Consider the following 21515-nt stretch of genomic DNA (forward strand, 5'->3'; position numbering starts at 1 on the left):
CCCGAGAGTCTCCAAAAAGCAGAAAAGAAAAAGAAGAAGCAGAAGATAATAACTATCTAAAATATTATCACTTCTACCATCGCAGGCGGGACACTACGAAAGGAGCTAAATTAGTTGAAAAACCGGAAATTATCAAGACAGCCAGTTGGTTGTAAAAGTCCGCACTGCTGATTCAACAGGACGAAAGTTCAAGCTGTTACGCCAAGAAAAAGGCTATGGAGGAGTCACGCTAGCCATGTGAACCGGCTACACCAAAAGAGATGCTGTTCGGAGCGAGCCAAGATCAGAGACTGAATCTATGAACTGTTTCCGCAGAGACTGAACCTGTGAACTGTTCCTACCGAGATTATATCTGTAAATTGTTTTATATGACGTTGACTCCACCGAGATTATATCTGTAAATTGTTTATATGAAGTTGAAGATATGTATGTTAACGGGGACTCTAAGTAATAAGCTAAAAAAGGAGGATTGTAGTGTATGTACCCGTCTACCTTTAAGGGAACTATTGAATGTAACCGTTCACCTTTAAGAGAACTACTTTTGGTGTGGCACTACTTGTTTGGCTTCTGTATACTGTAATACCGACAGTGACCACACCAGTATATAAGTGTTGTGGCAGGATAACTAGGGCAGATTCGCCCTGACCTTCGAATAGTAAAGACCTGTTTGTTTGTTACTTCTGAAGTCTGTGTATTTATTAACTGCACAACCCACAGACTTTACAGCGACCATGAGCAGAGCCTTTGTGGAGTCATTGGCGCATGAACGCATCACCATGGAAAGGTTGGCAACCTCCATGCAGGAGATAACTCGCCAGGGTACGGAAAGCATGGCGAGTGCTCATGAGAGAATGACATCTCTTGAGGAGCGTTGGCCATCTGTTGAACAGAGAAACCAGATCTTCATGGAAGTCCTTCTGAGTAGGACTGCCAGTGCAGAAACGGGTCCCACTGGCCCCCTAAAGCGCAGCAAGGTGCTCTCAAGCCACTTCCAAGCGCTGGCCCCTTCTGGCCTGTGCAGCTTCAGGTGAGTGAGCAGCAGCCTGGTGCTCCTGGTGCTCATCCTGCTGTTCCTGGTTCTGCTGCTGCTGCCTCTGCTGTTGGAGATCCTCTAATGCCAGGAAGGGAACGTCCCAAAGGCCTCCCATGCTTCTGGCAGATGCCTCCGTTGAGGGGGCGCTGAGTTAGGGTGGTGAGAGGGGCTTCCCAGGAGCTCACACTGGAGAAGTGTGTGAGGCTCCAACTTTCTGCAGTTGCTCCTAAGGCTTCAAAAAGTTCCCCCAAGCCTTGATCAACAAGGTCCTGCAGCCTGCAACTGCTGCCTATTTAAATCTCTTCAGCCCTCAGCGACCTGCTGCTGCAAGCAAGCAAGCCAGCTGTTTTCATGCCAGCTCTCGGCAGCAGGGTTCCCCGCAGGCGGGTTTCAGGTGGGGAAAGCCCCAAAGTCGCAACGGCACGGGAAAATCCACTTTAACAAGCAGATAATTGCTTGTTAGTGCTCCGATGACCAGTCCCGCCAGCGGCGGCCGGGACTGAAGCGGGGCGCGTGGAAACGGCAGTCCGAAAGTCGGACGGGGCGGGGAATCAGGCGGGGGGGTCCCGACCCGCTTTTTCGCCGATTTTCGGCCCCCGGCCGTATGAAAAGCCACCCGACGGCGGCCAGAAAATCGGGGCCCTTGTATCCAGGAATATTTAGTTCCCAATCCTGTAGATACAGAGAAACGATTTCCTCTGGTTGTGGGGGAGGGTGGAATCAAGAACGAGGGGGCATGATCTTAAAATTAGAGCCAGGCCATTTAGGAGAGAAATCAGGAAGCACTTTTTCACACACAAGGGTAGTAGAAATCTGGAATTCTCTCCCCCAAAAGCTGTGAATGCTGGGTCAATTGAAGCTTTCAAGACTGAAATCGATCGATTTTTGTAAGGTAAGGGTATCAAGGGATATGGAGCTAAGGAGTGTAAATGGAATTGATGTACTGATCAGCCCTGATCTAATTGAATGGTGGAGCAAGGTCTCGGGGCTGAATGGCCTGCTCCTGTTCCTCTATGAATATCTTGATTTGGCAATGGGTGAACTCTGTTGTACTGAGCACCTGCATTAAAAAACAAGTTGAGCTTTGAAATGAGCTTTGTTAAACATGTAACATTTTAGTATTGCATTAAGTTGGCTTTTGAATTTGCATTTTAAACCTTAAATTTTGTAGCCATCTACCTCTTAATGATTGGGTTTCTGAATTCACCCCTGACAGATATTCCCTCCTTCTGATAATGCAATCTTTGGTGAGCACAAAACTGTCCATAATTTGCACTAAACTGATGTTCTCCTTTGGGGATGCAGTGTGGCTGATGTTTGAAATGGAAATGATATAAGTGCTAAAGTAAAATTGAGCTTTTTCAAGGCTGGACTTGAGGCTCAATGTTAAAGCAGATTAGAGGGAGCTTTATCTTGCAGCTGGCTTTGATGCTGGCATCATATGCAAAAAGTAGAACATTATTGTTTTTGTATTTCCCTTTATTAAAAGGTTTTATTGTGAGGAACAGGTGATTCCTGTTTTTGTTTTTAAGCTAACTAGTTTCTTGTGCTTTTGAAGCCAGGAACTGGAAGGATGTGACGTACAAAGGATCAGAAGAGCTTCAGTTGGTCTATCTACAGGGTTGTCCAGGAGAGCAGGAGGAAGTGGAAGTGGTGGTGCCAGTGCCTGTTCATATGTCACTGAGTCACGAAAGGTGAGGGCTTGCTCTGAAGCCAGGGCTATTCGTGCATTTCCCTGTGAATTTGATGGAGATGGGGGGAGGGGGGGAGAACCATTCCAGATTACTGTGTGTTTTGATATTTGTATTTTACAGTAATTTATGGATGGTAACCTGTTTGCTTCATATGTATTGTACAGCTGTCTGTGTCAAATAACTTACTGATACTGCGGTAAAAACAGAAAATGCTGGTAACACTCAGCAGGTCAGGCAGCATCTGTGGAGAGAGAAACAGAGTTCACGTTTCAAGTCGATGACCTTTCGTCAGAACGGAAAAGAACTCTGTTCCGATGAAAGGATCTTCTCCATGTATCGCTTCATGTTGCAGCATCAGAGACAGAGCTGAAGTTGTGAGACCTTTTATCCTTGCAATTGCACGACGTGTTCTGAATTTCCTTGTTGGCTGGTAAATATATCAAAGTGCTATCTGATCGTTCCTCTGTCTGGCAACTTGATCGATATCCGTACAAACTCTGGTTATCCATTTCAGCTCATCAGTCTGAACCATGTGCTGTATGTTCCTCTTTGTTGCTTCTTTGTACCTTTCATTCTTCCTGGAGGATTCAGAATGGTGTTGAAACAGGTAACTTTAGCTCAATGAAAAGTTTGGAAAACTGTACTAATGGGGGTAATTTTTCACATGGGGGGGCAGGAGGAAAACTGACAGTCACGGATCGATTACTCGCTGTACACCACGCCCACTTTTCATTTCCGTTGAAGGTTGCCAATCCGCAGCTGTCAGTTTTCCGCCCGCGCCTGAAGTAAAAGTTACCCAGTGATTTTACCGGACTTTGGAATTGGTCAGTGTGGACACTTTTTTTTTGTCAGGGAAGATCACATTTTTAACTGGCATCCTATTTCCCTAATGTTTTAGCAGGATAAAATAAACATGATGTGAATTGAACTTTATTATTAACACGAACAGTAGTCCCCTACCAAAAAAAATCTTGGTAGAAACCGTTACACTATCAGCCAAGCTAGCCAGTTCTTATCGCACTGATAAGGGAGTCACAGTGAACGGTCTCTAGTCAAAAGGTTTATTGAGCTTAAAAGGTAAGGAAAACTGATGAAATAACAACAGAAAATGCTGGAAATACTCAGCAGGCCAGGCAGCATCCGTGGAGAGAGAAATAGAGTTAACGTTTCAGGTCTGGGACCCTTCATCAGAACTGGAAAAAGCTGGAGATGTAACAGATATTAAGCAGGTGCAGAGACGGAGGGGGGGGGGTGGTTAGGAGGGGAGGAAGAAATAGAAAGAACATCCTGCACTTTTGTAAGAGGCAGGAAAGATAAAATGTTGCAAATGGGAATGGCAAAAATCATACTGTTGGGGGTGATTGAGGAGTGGACCAGGGTGTCGCGGAGGGAGCAGTCCCTTCGGAATGCTGAAAGGGGAGGTGAGGGGAAGATGTGTTTGGTGGTGGGATCACGTTGGAGGTGGCGGAAATGGCGGAGGATGATCCGTTGAATGTGGAGGCTGGTGGGGTGAAAGGTGAGGACAAGGGGAACCCTATCGTGGTTCTGGGAGGGAGGGTACCCTGGGAGGGTACCCCCAACAGCCCTGCTCCTTCACCTGGCACCTTCCCGTGCAAGCGCAGGAGATGCAACACATGCCCTTTTACCTCCTCCCTTCCCACTGTCCAGGGCCCCAAACACCCCTTCCAGGTGAAACAGCGATTTACTTGTACTTCTTGCAATTTAATATACTGTATTCGCTGCTCACGATGTGGTCTCCTCTACATTGGGGAGACCAAACGCAGATTGGGCGACCGCTTTGTGGAACACCTCCGTTCAGTCCGTACTGGTGACCCTGAGCTTCCGGTCGCCTGTCACTTTAATTCACCGCTTCACTCCCACTCTGATCTCTCTGTCCTCGGGCTATTGCATTGTTCCAATGAAACTCATCGTAAGCTCGAGGAACAGCACCTCATCTTTCGATTGGGCACTTTGCAGCCTGCCGGACTCAACATTGAGTTCAACAATTTCAGATAATTATCCCTGCCCCCATTTTTCATGATGTATGGTTTTTGCCATTCCCATTTGCAACATTTTATCTTTCCTGCCTCTTACAAAAGTACAGGATGTTCTTTCTATTCCTTCCTCCCCTCCTAACCCCCCCCCCTGTCTCTGCACCTGCTTAATATCTGTTACAGCTCCAGCTTTTTCCAGTTCTGATGAAGGGTCCCAGACCTGAAACATTAACTCTGTTTCTCTCTCCACGGATGCTGCCTGGCCTGCTGAGTATTTCCAGCATTTTCTGTTGTTATTTCAGATTTCCAGCATCCGCAGTATTTTGCAATTATAAGGAAAACTGATGTTTTGCCAGATATACAAGAAACCCACAATTGCTATTTAATTGCATTGTTAAACTCATTTTCTAATGGACAAACTTTTGTACTGTACACCAAAACTCAACTTAGTAAGTAAGTGCGGAGCTGTATTCTGCTTACTTTGCATAAATGTTCCGCATGTATATAATTATACAAAAACATATAATTTTGTGTGGTTTTGGGAGAACTGGGTTCGTGGTGTTCAGATATGAAACTGCTGTACTGTCAGCACATTATCAAAGGAATAATGAAAGAGTGAGGGACTAATAGCTGAAAATAGTCAAAATCAGAGCTAACAGCAGCTTCCCTGATGGTTGAGTTAGTGAATGCACATTTTGGTGTGTTCATGAGCCTCACAGATCAAGAAAGCCCCAGGTTTGAGCCCTCGTCCGCTGGTAAAAGTGCTACAATCGGCCCCCGTGTTCCCCTCCCTGGGCTAGAGGGGGGTGAGGAGGAAATCAGCTGGGGTTGCTGCTCCTGATTGATATCTGTTGAATTGTTGGAAATTTCACACTTGCAGATATCGAGTGAAGGCAGTATTTGGCTTGGCTGTGCTACTCGTCACAGTCAAAGAGCTTGGTGACATTCAGTCATGGATCACGTGTGCAATGGCCAGTTGGGACAGGTACTGAAGTTTTGACAGCATCTGTGGAATTGTTTCTTAGCATGAGCCAGTGCCTTCATGAGGGAGAGAGAGAGAGAAAACGGCAAGGGTGAAATGGCAGTTTCAGTGCAAATGCCAAAATACCTCATTTTGAAGTGGAATTTAAACTGAACACCCAAACTTTGTCCACCTTTCTTGTCCTTCCATTATGGATAGGGAAAAAACGCTCAAGGATAGTATTAAGTTCTGAAAACGTGATGTCGGGTTTTGGGTACTTCAAACTACAGTCTACTCTTGATAATGTGAAGTGTTTTTTGCACTTAAAAATTGAATTAAGCATCATAAATAACAGCAAAGTGAGAATTTAATGCTCAAATTAAATTACGAGATAATTTGAGTAATAGGCTTTTAATTGAGGAGTAGACTAGTCTTGTGTTGAAGCGTCTGCTGTTTTAATGCTGTAATTCAGTGTTAACTCTGAATACAGAATAATAATACAAGTGTCGTGCTTTCTATTCTACTTGTGACGGATTCTTAGTTTGAGTTTTAATATGAAGTCAAATCCAAAATTCTAAGATTCTAATGTACAAAATGCCAGCAGTTTTTTTTTTAGAAACAGAGGAAAAGACTGGGGCATTTGAATGATAAGGAGAATGGGCCAGCCATTGAAATAGTTATCTTTAGCAGGTCAAGAAAATTGATAAGATGTTAACGAATTGGGACGATTTCAGCATGAGTTCACACATGGTATGTTGTAATCTTTGCTTTACCTCAGTGGGGCTTGTCTGCCAGAAATCCCGCTCTTGCGAGGGTGATGCCAGTTTAATGGGCAGCTTATCTGTCTTGGACATGGGTGGGGTTGGAAGACGAGCCTCCTGACTTCCTGTCGACTCGGAGGACATTAAAAAAACCCCACCATGGACAAAGTCTAGGTTCCAGGAAAAGAGTGGGCTAGTGAGGGAAAACTCGCTCAACTGGTCAGAACCGGGAGGCTGACCAGGAGAAGTTAAATTAGCCCACTAACGTGGATGGTGTGGCATGATTTATTCTTTGTTGCTCATGAGGAGGGGCTTGAAGTGAAGTAAGAAAATGAGTTTTGGTTATAATAATCACTTTGTACATTCACTTGCTTTCTGTGAAATAAAGCAGCTTAACGATTTGTATCTGACCTTGCCTTTCTAGTGTGTTTTCAGTGCACCTACAGGTTGAAGAACTGCCCGTGAAAGACATGGGGCAATTTTAACCTAACTCACCCATCGGAAAACTGACGGGTTCAGGTGCAACGCTGTTTTTACTCCCCGCCGGATTTTACTCTCCACTGAAGTCAATGGAGAATAATATTGGGCAGAGTGTAAAACCGGCGTTCCACCCGGTCCCGTGGGTTTCCCGCCAGATGAGTTTGATTAAAATGTTTATGATAGTGTTCAATTCAGATCACGAAGGAGTGCTGCTGTTACATACATAGATACATAGAAGATAGGAGCAGGAGTAGGCCATTCGGCCCTTCGAGCCTGCTCCGCCATTCAGTGAGGTCATGGCTGATCATCCAAATTCAGTACCCGGTCCCTGCCTTCTCCCCATATCCCTTGATCCCTTTAGCCTTAAGAAATATATCCAACTCTTTCTTGAATATACTTAATGAACTGGCTTCCACCGCCCTCTGTGGCAGAGAATTCCACAGGTTCACCACTCTCTGGGTGAAGAAATTCCTCCTCATTTCAGTCCTAAATGGCTTACCCCTTATCCTTAGACTATGACCCCTGGTTCTGGACTCCCCGGCCATCAGAAACATCCTTCCTGCATCTAGTCTGTCCAGGCCTGACAGAATTTTATAGGTTTCGATGAGATCCCCTCTCAATCTTCTAAACTCCAGTGAGTATGAGCCCAATCGACCCAATCTCTCCTCATACGTCATTCCTGCCATCCCAGGTATCAGCCTGGTGAATCTTCGCTGCACTCCTTCCATGGCAAGAACGTCCTTCCTCAGGTAAGGCGACCAAAACTGCACACAATACTCAAGGTGCGGTCTCACCAAGGCCCTGTACAACTGTAGCAAGACATCCTTGTTCTTGTACTCGAACCCTCTTGCTACAAAGGCCAACATACCATTTGCCTTCTTAACCGCCTGCTGCACCTGCATGCTTACCTTCAGCGACTGGTGTACAAGAACACCCAGGTCTCTTTGCACTTCCCCTTCTCCCAAACTATTACCATTCAAATAATAATCTGCCTTCCTGTTTTTGCCACCAAAGTGGATAACCTCACATTTATCCACATTATAGTGCATTTGCCATGTTTCTGCCCAATCACCCAACCTGTCCAAATCGTGCTGGAGTTTCACGACATCCTCCTCACAGCATACCCTCCCCCCCAGCTTTGTGTCATCTGCAAATTTGGAGATATTACATCCAATTCCCTCGTCCAGATCATTAATATATATGTTGTGAACAGCTGGGGTCCTAGGACCGATCCTTGCGGTACCCCACTAGTCACTGCCTGCCGCTCGGAAAACAACCCGTTTATTCCAACTCTTTGCTTTCTGTCCGCCAACCAGTTCTCTATCCAAGTCAATACCTTGCCCCCAATCCTATGTGCCTTAATTTTGCACGCTAATCTCTTATGCGGGCCCTTATCGAAAGCCTTCTGAAAGTCCAAATACACCACATCCACTGGTTCTCCCTTATCTATTTTACCAGTTACATCCTCAAAAAATTCCAGTAGATTAGTCAAGCATGATTTACCTTTTGTAAATCCATGTTGACTTTGTCCGATCCAGTCACTGCTTTCCAAGTGCTGCTATTACATCTTTTATAATGGACTCTAGCATTTTCCCCACTACCGATGTCAAGCTTACCGGTCTATAATTCCCCGCCTTTTCTTTACCACCTTTTTTGAATAGTGGGGTAACATTAGCTACCCGCCAATCCATGGGTACCGTTCCAGAGTCTATCGAGTTCTGGAAGATGACCAGCAATGCATCTACTATTTCTAGGGCCACTTCCTTAAGTACCCTGGGATGTAGATTATCAGGCCCTGGGGATTTATCGGCCTTCGGTCCCATCAATTTTCCTAACACCATTTCCCTACAAATACTGATTTCTTTCAGTTCCACCCTTTCATCAGACCCTATGTTCCCCGGCATCTCTGGGAGGTTATTTGTGTCCTCCTTTGTGAAGACAGAACCAAAATATGTATTTAGTTGGTCTGCCATTTCTTTGTTCCCCATTATAAATTCCCCCAATTCTGACTGCAAGGGACCTACGCTTGACTTCACTAATCTTTTTCTCTTCCCCAGGTTACACTCTTGTGCAATTAACTACTGGGAAGTGCAGGTACAGCTCTGAATGTAAGACATGAGGATAGCTTATGGGAGTGACCAGCACCACTGAATCTGAGGAAGTATCTAAGGCAGAATTTGTAACACTAAAACAAAATAATGCATGTGGACATTCAGAAAACATAAATTTCTTGTGACAAAATATATTAAGATATTTCCAATCTCTCAATTTTTCTGTTGTGCAGTTGCTTTTACTGGCTGTTTACACTCTGGGCTGGATTTTGTCAATGGGGACGTGATGGAGGCGGGACTCCCACTTTTTGGGTTGTAGTCCCACCTCCATCGATTTGTGACCAACCCACGCGATTTTCCCTTGATTGACCTTGTTGAGCCCACCCAGCGGGCTCAGCAGGCCAATTAAGGGACACCCGGTTACAGGTGACATCAGGGATTGACATTTCATCTGTCAAGAGCTTTTGACAGATGAAATAGCGTTTGACAGCTCTGTGAAGCTGTCAAACACTGACAATCTGACTTCTAACTTGAGCCCTTCTCCACAGACTCAGTTAGAAATCTCTCCAGAACAGAAAGCAGAATGCTGCAGATTTTGACAGCTCGCGGCCATTCTGCTTTCTGTGCCGGTGAGATGAGGGACTCCCGAGACCTGAAGGAAGGAAGCCTGCATTAGTAAGTAAAGGTAAGTAAAACTTCTTTAAACACTTTACACACACCAAACACACTTACCTCTGCACTCATGCACCCATCACTCACCTGAACACCGGACATCTCGAACCCTCCAAGCCCTTCAGCCCGACGGTCCACCTCGCTAACTTGGCGTGGTTTGGAGCCGTCGGGCAGCCCACACTTCAGGGCTAAAAATCGGGATTAGGCCAAAAACTGCCTGTTAACTATCTGTTAACAGGCAGTTAATTGGCACTAATCCCCTTCCCGCCTCGGGGAGGCGGCTCCCAGCACAGGTCGGGTACCCGCCTCCTGGGAAACGGGCATGGAGGCGGGTTGGGGGGCGGGAAGGGTTCGTGCCCCCCAATTCTGCAATTTCCCCCCACTCCCGCCTCCAAACCCGCCTCCACTGGGCTTGGAAATTCGAGCCCTCTGTGTCTGAGTCAGCAAATCTCTATCTCAACAATCTGTGTCTTCTCACAGCTCTATAGCATTAATTCCTAATTTTGTATGAAAATGAAAGACTGCAGATACATGAGGTAGTCACCAAGAAATCAAATAGGGAATTCAGAAGAAACATCTTTACCCAGAGAGTGGTAAAAATGTGGAACTCGCTACCACAGGGAGTGGTTGAGGCGAATAGTATAGATGAATTTAAGGAGAGGCTAGATAAGCATATGAGGGAGAAGGGAATAGAGGGTTATGCTGATAGAGTTAGATGAGGAAAGATGGGAGGAGGCTCGAGTCGAGTTGGACTGGTTGGGTTGAATGGGCTGTTTCTGTGCTGTATATTCTATGTAATGCTATGTAATACAGACTTTGTTAAATGCACTTTGGAAAAGGGTATCTGAATTTTTATGACATGGTGGGGGGGGGGGGCAGTAAATTAGTTATTTTAAGCTACCAGGCTCTTGTCCTTTTGCCTCGCCGGCATACAGAAATTCTTGATGTACCCACAGGACATTTTGGTGTTGTGAGAGAGCTTGTGTAACACTAAGAAGTAGCATTGGTGTCTAAGAGAAATGTGAACAAGCAGTTTTCACCAGAGAAAATGGAGTTCTGAAAGTCTTAGCCCTTGATTACTGAAATTTTATGTTTGTGAATTTAGTTGATTACAAAATTTCCACTGCTAATTTAAGTATGAGTCCTAAAACATTCAAAAGGTTCACAAGTGGTAAAAATAACTGGTGATAAATTTATAGATTTCAAAAATTCCAATTCCAATACTTGTACAGGAAACTCTTTATTATCCGGCACCAACGGGACCGGCGTGGTGCCGGATTATCAAAAAGTCCGGATTACAGAGAGGTGTAGTTAAAAGGTACGAGAGCTCCATACACAGCAACAAATCCAGGCTTCCCTGTTGCTTAGCAACATGTGCAGGAACTCCGGCCACAGACCAAGCATCCCTGTTGCTTAGCAACAAGTGCACGAACCCCAGTTACACAGCCACAGATCCAGGAACTGCCACTAATATGAAGTAAAACTTACCTGAACCTACTCCTGAATTTTGCCAGTTAACAGAGATTTCCGGTTATTTAGGTGCCGGTTAAAAGAATCCTCCCCAACTATGCTGTCCAATTAAATGTTATATATTGTATAACCAGCAATTCTTGTTTTAGCCTAGTCAGTGAGGATCTCAGACTTACTCAATAATAATGTCACTACATTACACTTACTGATTGTGAACTTGCTGGCTGTTTTTAGATTAACTAGAATATTCTGTAGATGATGAAGTAATGTTGTGAAGGCTTTATGAAAATATATTTAAAAAACCTAATTATTTTCCCCAATTAGAAAAAAAATCTTCCACCGGGCAGGTTGTACTTGAAATCTGTGTTAAATATCGTGACAAAATAGCATTGTTTATCACTTTTTGGTGTTAATTGCTCACAGTGCTACATATTTCATAGGACCAACAATGGGCATTCGTACAATTTTTGAAGAAAGAAACAGTGTAATTTTCTGTTCAACTGTCCGATTTTTAGCTCATGCGCACTCGATTGCTGTTAAAGCCTCATTCAGAAGAGTATAATTTGCCCAAGGCCACTTGCTGCATTCTGAGCAGTTCTTCACGGGGAGCAGGCACTGCACAGTTTTTCATTGCTACCACCTGCTGCCATGCTTCCTCCTCTAGTTAAGCAGGAGGGACAGTCTGCATTGCAGAACTCGCCACAGCCCTAGTCAATTATATTACGTAATAAGTCAGCAAGAGCTGGGCATAACAGCTCTCTTTCTCTCCCTCTCTCTCTTTTTCACTCTGTCTTTCACTCTCTCTTTTCCTATTCTCTCTTTCTATATATTTCTCTCTCTCTCTATATATATTTCTCTCTCTGTTTCGGTCGGTCTCTCTGAGATTGGGCACTCTGGCGGCGCAGCGCTCTGTCTCGCAGTCTGACTGAGAACTGGGATCCCTTGTCAAGCAAGGTCTTATGATCGCATACTTTGTGTCGCCACGAGAACTAGTTTCATTCCATATCTGGTGTAGATTTGCAAGCTACCAATAATTACAGGGCTTGGGCAATCCACTGCTCTGTGGGAACCCTGTGGGGTTTATTCTATCATTTGTGAAATAATGGAACATGGCACTCTACCGTGTACCAGTTAATATGGAGTAATGGCAATTTGCGGGGAGAGGGGCATGGGGAGAGTTTTGATTTGGTTCTGGAAACTAGTCATTCAGGCTAAACATTGAATACACAGATTGCTTCCTTAAGAAAATGCTGGGTCATTTAATGCTTTGTACATTGTATTTTTATATGTATTCACTTTGATAAAGGTTATGTTCCCTTACCATTATTTATTTTCAAAACAATCAGACTAATGAGGCAGCAAAGACTCTTTCTGGAGGAGTGCTATTTCTGTCATTTGAGAAGTCTGTACATGCGATGAACTCTTTCCAGGACCTCTGGCTAAATGGACATTTCTTCTCCTTCCCCAAATAACCAACAGGTTACTAATTTAAATTGGATATGTGCCTAGAAGTAGCAATCCTCACTTAAATAATATTACTGATGTGTGAAACAGCAATTTGATTTAGTGATACCACAATCTTTTCATCAGATCAGCTAGTTTTTGCAGTGATGCACCACAAAATTGGGCCGTCAAATGGGGTACATTCTTGGAGGAATTCGTAACCTGCTTTAAGAGTCTGGCAATGCAAGGCTGGCACCAGAAAGCTATCTTTATTTAGGATAGTTTTTCTAGTAAAATAAATGTAACATTCCTCAGTTTGATGGTATGTGAGCCAGCATCGTGCTTCTTCTGACCCTCCTTTCCCTTCAGAGTACAGTATTCTGATTTCAACTTTTGCTTCAGTACTTTCCCTTACGAACTGTCCTGTAGATATGTAATTGGCTTTAATATCTAGAGGGGTTAGACTACTGTGGAAGGACGTTTTTGTACTATATATAAAATATAATATGCTGATATCCTGTGGGGTTGCACGCAGGGAGTCAAGACCCTGCCCAGTGTCTGGGTCAAGCAGGTTAGAAAGTGGTGGGCTAACTGGATCAGGGAGAGGGGAGGCAGGCGAGAAGAGGAATGGGACAGAGCAGGAGGAGATGGAACAATAGAGAGCAATGAAAGCGCAGGTGGCACTGAACCAGGTTCCGTTTCTTCAAGGGCATGAGAGAGGGAGACCAAAATGGGGGGGGGGGAGAAAAGGTTGAGGAAGAAGAGGGGGCAGTGTTGGCAGGGTGGCACTGGGCTGGGGCCAGTTCTCCTTTCAATAAGGGGAAGAGGCACTAGGTCATCGCTCAATTCCATCCGTGTGCGGAATGGGAAGGAACGGTTTTACTTCTCGTGGGGGTGAAGGGGGAAATGTTAGAGGGTAATATTTTGGCTCGAGATGGGGGGGTGGTGCTGAGTTGCTTCTGGATAAGGGGCTGGAAGAAGCACCAGTTGTTTCTCAGTGGGTTGGGGGGGTGTGGAGTTGGCTTCTACCTGGGTGGAGGGGAGTTACTGCTCATGAGATGGGGGGGTCGAGGGGGGCAGGCATAGTGACAAACTTCAGTTCAGTGGGGGAGCGGGGGTAAATTTGCTCTTAGCAGAGGAAAGGAGAAGGCCAAATTTGTGCAGGGGAGAGAGAGGCATAGTTTGTCATCAGTGGAACAGCGGAGAGGATGTTGGCTTTGAGGGGGTGGGGGGGGAGGCGAGCTTCATTGGGGTGGGGGTGTGTGTGTGTTTTTGATATGACTTGGCATCCATGAACTGTAGCATGCAAGAAAAGTGTGCCTTTAAAAAAAAAAAAAATTAAAAAAATTATGTTTCAATTCCTGGTGAATGAATACAGTACTTGTAAAATTGGACAAAGGCAGAACTTAGTAGCTGCCTGTAGGGATTGTACATTACTACCTTTCATCCATAGAAATAAAAGTCATAAATCACACCTATTTTGTAGGTAAAAGTGATTTATCAAGCGACTAATTTAAAGGGGGAAACCAGTAGTCAAGTCTCATCACTAGTATAGCTGTTCTTTGATATCTTCCTATATGAATAAGTTGAGCAATCCGATATGGGGATGCGCGTCCCTTAAGAGATTTTCATGTTGTCTCACCGCTTTCCTGTGCCCTTCATTTGAAGGGTGTATGAGCGGAGGGAGGGGGGGAGTGCAGTAAAAGATTTTACTGCTTCCACTTTTGGCTTTGAGTATATTTGAGCTCAGTTGGTATTGCTTAACTTGGAGTCAGAAAGCCCATCTTAGGACCCGAGTTAGACTGACGTGACCGTGCATTGCTGGAGGTGCCACCTTTCAGGATCAGGCATTAAACCGAAGCCCCAACTAGCTGTTCAGAGGGACCTAGAAAATCCTATGACACCATTCTGACTGCACTTCAAAGAATAAGTAATTGATTTGCCGTACAGTGTTTTGGGATGACTTAAGGATACGCTACATAAATGCAAGTTCGGCCTTTCTGCCTCGATGCTTTTTAAATTCAGGTTTATGCCAAGTCCTGGTTTCAAAATCTGCAACCAGTGCCAGGAATTCTAATAGAATGGTTAAAGCCAGCCCAGAAACGTGAAGCTCTATTGGATTGAAGAGGTAAGGAATGTCGCTGAAGTGATTACTGAGGCAAAAACAGACAGTTGTTACTTTATGCAACAGTCTGACTTTACCTCAAAGATGGAAAATTTTCTGATATTTCCTGATTTCTCTCCACCCCCCCCACCCCATCTATCTCTTTCACCTTGTAAAATAGTTTCCTCAAACCAAAAATGATTGTTTTCAATGTTGTCGCTTCCCCTCCCCGTAAAGACATTGGCCTAGAAATTGGGTTTTGGCGCAGCGACGGCTTTAGCGCCGGAAGTTAGTGCCGGAGCTAAGTCGCGCTGGGCGGGCCAAAAATTCACTAGTTCTGCGCCCAAACGGCTGCCGGCGCTGCTGAAAGCTGTTTGCGCCTGAAAACTGGCGCTACGCGCTGAATTGCGGCGCTATTCCGGCGCTGCGGCGCCCGCTGCGGTGCGGCAGGTTCGGGAAGTGCAGGCCTCCTCCTTCCCTTAAGGAGGAGCTGCCTGCACCCGGCCGCGGCCCGCGAAAATCATTGTAAAAATGAGCCCGGCACCTCGGACAAGTGCCGGGCTTGCATCTGTCCCGGGGGGGGGTGGGGAGAAGTCCGGGGAGGGAGCTGCGGCCAGGCGGCCGGCGGGAAAGCGGCCGGCCGCCGCGGGGCCTTTAATGCGCCGGCGCAAAGTCCAGTAAGGCACCTCTGCCAGAACGTTGCTTGCGGCTGCCACGGGCGAGGCGGCCGCAAGTCAATTTCGGAGTTCGGGCGGGTTACCATGGCAACCGGGACGCTGCGCACACCGATGACGTCATCAGTGCTGGCGCAGCGCTAACGGCCTAACGCCGATTTAGGGACCCACTCAATTTCCAAACTGGCCATAACTCCGGCGCTAGGCCCTCTAGCGCCTCAAAAGCGGCGCTAAGCCTACCGAATTTCTAGGCCATTCAGTCTTTGCTGGGATACAGTGTCAGGGTGCCGGGCACTTAACAGATCCAAAAATATTGGGTGAATTTGTTTGAGAGCAAAACAATTGTGGAAGGATGTTCATCGATATAGAGAGAAGATGGTGCTCCCTGCATCAAATGGGTGAACCGGTTGTTCGGCTGGCGATATGCTGATGATGACGCTTCCCTGTTTTATTGAGTTTAACGCTAATGGGAGGGGTGGGTTCATTCTAAAATCAGAAGGCTTATTGTTAAGTCTCAGCACTAGCTACCGTTTAAACAAAAATGGAACTATTACCAATTGTTAACCGACGCGTTATTCATTTCTCTTCCAATTTTCTTCCATCCTCTCCTGGAGTCTTTGACTCTTGCCCAGATACAATTCAGTGGGTGATGGGCTCTTCAACTGTGGAGGACCTCGCAGCTGAGTCTACAGATGCGCTTAATGTGCTATCTGAGTCCATAGATTAAGGATAACTACTTGGGCATGGTACCAGAGGCAAACGGGCATGCTATCCAGCAACCGTCACTGGATAGCAAGATCCCTGACTGATTTTTATTTCTTCCCCACTCTAGGGTGTTGAGACTAATTGTAGCACCCCAACTGTTGCCCTAAGCGACACTAACTGGGGATTGAACCAGGGACCTTTTGCGTCAACAGTGCTATACAAATACAAGTCAGGGTCGTGGTGGTCTGTGCGGCTTAATTCCACACATTGTGCATTTACTCATTAGGCCAGCGCTTTTTTTTGAACAGCAGACAAACAGGCCATTCAGCCCAACTGGTCTATGCTGGTGTTTATGCTCTACACGAACCTCCTCCCACCTTTAACCTCACCAGCATATCCTTCTATTCCCTTCTCCCTCATGTACTTATCTAGCTTCCCCTTAAATGCATCTATGCTATTTGCTTCAACCACTCCATGTGGTAGTGAGTTTCACATTCTCACCACTCTGAATAAAGACATACACATTTTTTAAAGTTTTTTTTGTTTCCATCATTTGTTGCTATTGACTTCATTGGAGTAGCTATTGAACTCAATGTGAGTGAGCTCAAGTAACGCACACAGTTTAAGCTGAGGTGCCTCTCGTACTTATCCTCCACTGATAATTTTAGTTTTTACTTATTATCAGACTCAATAACTCCAAGCCAGTTCCTCTGAAGTTATTGCCAATTTACATTTAAACAAAGCTTAAAAAAATTATTTACTTTTTTCTTTGTGATTTTGTGAGCTACTGATAGTGAGGGTGCTTGTTTCGAATGTAAATGGGTTTGTTCCATTGTGCGCTGCTATTTATGTGGATTTAGACCCGGACAGTGTATTTGTGTGGATTTAGGCGCTTTTCAGTCAGCACAAAGTTAGGAAGGCTGTCTTTTTTTTTACAGCGTTTTAGCCATCTGCCTTAAGTTTCAAGAACTGTTTAATTTGACGGCCATTTTTCTTCACCTTTGAGGGAATAGGAACATTCTGAGGTGGGGACGTTTTTAACATTCTGTTATTTTAGTGTCTTCCTGGGGTCTGTGGTAAACCTAACTGCTGAAAGCAGGCCCTTGTGACGTTGCCACTGTTGGACTGAGGATTGATACCATAGCTGCAACTCCTGAGCAGTAATATGTAGTACAGTTTGTAAGCAGAATTCTATCTACCTTATGTATTGCATGCTGGAAAGTTATTTTGCAGACTTGTAGCCCTTATGACCTCATAACCTGCAATCCTCATGTTTCCTTTGTTGACTAAATATTTTCAATAAAATTCTAGAACTGTCTCCAGATTGGATTGTTCTATTGAGAACAGTCCACCCTCTTGTATATCTAACTATGGAAGGTCTGGTTCAAAAGGTGTAATGACAGCTTCATCCTGCCCCCTCCCTTTCAGTCACAGGCCTCCTAGTGACCACTCATGGACCTGTGATGATGCAACGTTCCAACAATTTGAGAATAATAACGTTTGCAAGTGCAGGGTTTTTTAAATATTTGTTCCATTTTTGTTTAATTTCTTTTCTTGATTTGGTAATGACTTGGAGCTGCATTGAGTTGACTATGCTGCAAAATGGGGATGCCACGTTGGAAATCTTTGTGTACAGTAGTAATGGTGACTGCTACTTTACTTTAATTAATGCTTGATTAATTTAGTAATGTTCACATATTTATGGTACTTTTAAAATAAGGATGTCCTGTTTACCTAACAGCACTATATTTTCCTGTATGGGGACACAGCAGGAAAGTGAAAATTTGGTGAAATCGGCTTTCCCCCCCTCTAGTTGAACCATCAATGGAATTACATTTGTTCAAATTGGACGTCCAGCCTGTCCAGTAACTTAACTACGTCTGTTTCCGTGGTTTCAGTTTGTTTAATGCAGTGTGGCATGGCAATTAATATGCAATCGGTTACCATAATTATTTGCTGATCTGAGCTGGAGCGTTTCCCGAATTGTCGGGATAAACCGTGACCTGCTGTCAATTTGTATTTGTTTCCATGTCATTATTGTAGGAGTTCCTCAGGGCAGTTTGTAGGCCCAACCATCTTCAGCTGCTTTATCAATGGCCTTCCCTCCATCATAAGGTCAGAAGTGGGGATGTTCGCTGATGACTGCATAGTGTTCAGTGCCATTCGCAACTCCACAGATAATGAAGCAGTCCATGCCCGCATGCAGCAAGACCTGGACGACATTCAGGCTTGGGCTGATAAGTGGCAGGTAACATTCGCGCCACCCAAGTGCCAGGCAATGACAATCTCCAACAAGCGAGCGTCTAACCACCACCCCTTGACATTCAACGGCATTACCATCGCCGAATCCCCCACCATCAATATCCTGGGGGGTCACCATTGACTAGAAACTTAACTGGACCAGCCACATAAATACTGTGGCAACAAGAGCAGGTCAGAGGCTAGGTATTCTGCGGCGAGTGTCTCACCTCCTGACTCCCCAAAGCCTTTCCACCATTTGCAAGGCACAAGTCAGGAGTGTGATGGAATGGTTTCCACTTGCCTGCATGAATGCAGCTCCAACAACACTCAAGAAGCTCGACACCATCCAAGACAAAGCAACCCGCTTGATTGGCACCCCATCCACCACCTTAAACAGCCACTCCCTCTACCGTGGCTGCAGTGTGTACCATCTACAATATGCACTGCAGCAACTCGCCAAGGCTTTTTTGGCAGCATCTCCCAAACCTGCGACCTCTAACACCTAGAAGGACAAGGGCAGCAGGCGCATGGGAGCACCACCACCTCCAAGTTCCCCTCCAAGTCACACACCATCCTGACATGGAGGTATATCGCCGTTCCTTCATCATCACTGGGTCAAAATCTATGGAAGTACCTTCACCACGTAGACTGCAGTGATTCAAGAAGGTGGCTCACCACCACCTTCTCAAAGGCAACTAGGGATGGGTAATAAATGCTGGCCTCGCCAGCGATGCCCACATCCCATGAACGAATTTAAAAAAAAATGAAGGTCAATCATTGAGAAAACCTAGCAGGCTTCATCTAGACTAATAAAAGACATCAACAAGCTTGTACATTCTCATTTACCCCAACACATTATTTAACCACCTGTGTTTGTGCTAAAATACAGAACTGCTTTTGTTTCTTGTCTGTCTGTCTCTATAACGAGCAAATAAGAGACAAGAGAACAATGCAGCCATGGGGAGCGGGAGGGGAGGTCCACGTTTAGCTTGTAAATTTTAACAACCCTAATACAGAATTATTTTACCTTGATTGCTGACTTTCTCAAACACGTAGAAAAGTAACTGGTTACTTTGGTGGAATCTTTAAGTTCAGTAATCTGATTATTTTTACCACTTTAGAATTAAAAAAAAATCTATCTGAACAGCATAATATCCCTTCTCGTGTTTAATTTTTAGTCCTAGATTTCTTAAATCATTATTGCAAGCTTCCTGAGTAACACTTTTACTTTTACCTGACTAATTGTATTATCTAATACTGGCCAGGTATTCAGTGCACAGTGTTAGATCCGTGGTTCAGTGGATAAAGCATTACACGGATGCTGTACTTAAACAAACAACAGGTCTTTACTGGAGGAGGGTCATCTCTAGACTGGAGTACAGAGGCATGCGCACAGCTTATATACCGGTGTGGTTACTGCTGTTACTACAGTATACAGGAGCTGTAAAAAGTAGTTCTGACTTAAAGCACATACACTACAATTCCTCCCTTTTTAGATTAATAATACCCCCTTAATATTCAAATAACGATTACATTTTTACATTTACATTCAATAACAAAAAGTCCATTTATAGATTCAGTCTTTGGGGCGGCTTCCTGACCCTTTCGGGATAGCGCCTTTCCGGAGGTTCTTGTTCTTGGTGCAGAGGCGATTCTGACCCCTTTTCATCGGGTAGTTCATCGGGTTCCACTGCTACTGGGTCTGAAGTAGATGCTACCGGTATGTCTGGTTCACCCCCAACATCCACTGTGTACATTAATGGCCCCTGCCTTGTACATATCGTTCCGGGTTGCCACTTCTCTGTTCGATAGTCATGGGCCAAGACTGGTTGCCCTACATTGAAGCTCCTTGTCGGCTTCTCGTTGATGTGCTGGAATTGTTTGTCCTCAACATTTCTTCGCACATTTGGTCTGAGCAAATCCAGATGAGATCTCAACCTTCAGTTAAAGAACATCATGGCCGGGGTCTGGTTGGTAACTGCATGTGTCGCGTTTCAGTAGGCTAATAAGAAATTGTCCATCTTATGCTGTAGTGGAATTTCCTCATCGCACATGGCCTTTATCGCCTTCTTAAAGGTTTGTACGAACTTCTCAGCCAATCCATTGGTGGCTGGATGATACGGGGCGGATGTGTAATGCCTTACCCCATTCCTTTTCATGAATTTTTGGAACTCATCGGACACAAACTGTGGTCCATTATCAGAGCAGATCTGCTCTGGCAAACCGTTTCTGGCAAATATGGTCCGTAGGACTGCAATCGTTTTCTCTAGTGGTTGAAGACATCTTTATCACCTCAGGCCACTTTGAATGAGCATCCACTGCTATTAAGAACATTGAGTCCATGAATGGACCAGCGAAATCAATGTGCACCCGTTGCCATGGAGAGGAGGGCCACTCCCATGGGTGTAGAGGGGCATGTGGTGGTGCATTTTGGACCTTCTGGCATCCTAAGCAGCTCTTAGTTAGGTCTTCGATTTGTTGATTGATTCCCGGCCACCACACATAAGCCCTAGCAAGGCTTTTCATTTTCACTCCCCCCAGATGACCTTCATGTAGCTCCTTTAGCACTCTCTCCCTTAACTTGGGTGGAATCACCACTCTGGATCCACACATCACTGTCCCCTGGCATACTGACAGCTGTTCTCTTCTGGATGAGAATGCTGGCAACAGTGAGTCGCCATGTGTTGGCCATCCCCTCACCGTCAATTCATATACCCGTGACAGCATCGGATCATTGCGGGTCTCCTTCTCTATATCCGCGTTTGTTACTGGCAATCGTTCAATTATCGACGAATAAAATATCTCGATAGGGTCCACTGCTGGTGCTTCCTCCACCGTAGGCAGTGGCAGGCGCGATAGCCCACCAGCGTTCCCATGCTGTTTCGTGCCTTTATATTCTATTTCATATTGATTTGCCCCTAGAAACAGGGACCATCTTTGTAACCGCTGTGCAGTCATTACTGGCACGCCCTTCTTAGGATTAAAGATGGAGACAAGTGGTTGGTGGTCAGTCAGCAAGGTGAACTTCTGCCCATGCAGATAATGGTTGAATTTTTTTACTCCCCATACTAGGCTGAGGGCCTCCCTGTCAATCTGGGCGTAGTTGCGCTCGGCTGAGGTTAGTGACCGAGACGCAAAGGCCACTGGCCTCTCCAACCCGTCTGGGAATTTGTGCGACAGCACCGCTCCAATGCCGTAGGGTGATGCATCACATGCCAAACGAATTGGTAGT

General features: G+C 45.2%; 1 protein-coding gene across 1 annotated transcript in view; it reads left to right on the plus strand.

The window, feature by feature from the left end:
- LOC147121748 (tRNA-splicing endonuclease subunit Sen15-like) overlaps positions 1-21515 on the plus strand; it is a 72449-nt gene that overhangs the window by 20727 nt on the left and 30207 nt on the right. Inside the window, exon 2 of the mRNA XM_085982234.1 lies at positions 2592-2727. Coding sequence (XP_085838360.1) covers positions 2592-2727 — 136 coding nt within the window. The remainder of the gene's footprint in view (positions 1-2591; positions 2728-21515) is intronic.

The sequence above is a fragment of the Somniosus microcephalus genome, chromosome 3, assembly GCF_052327205.1.
Source record: "Somniosus microcephalus isolate GS21.2 chromosome 3, FLI_Smic_1.0, whole genome shotgun sequence".
Taxonomy (NCBI): Eukaryota; Metazoa; Chordata; class Chondrichthyes; order Squaliformes; family Somniosidae; genus Somniosus; species Somniosus microcephalus.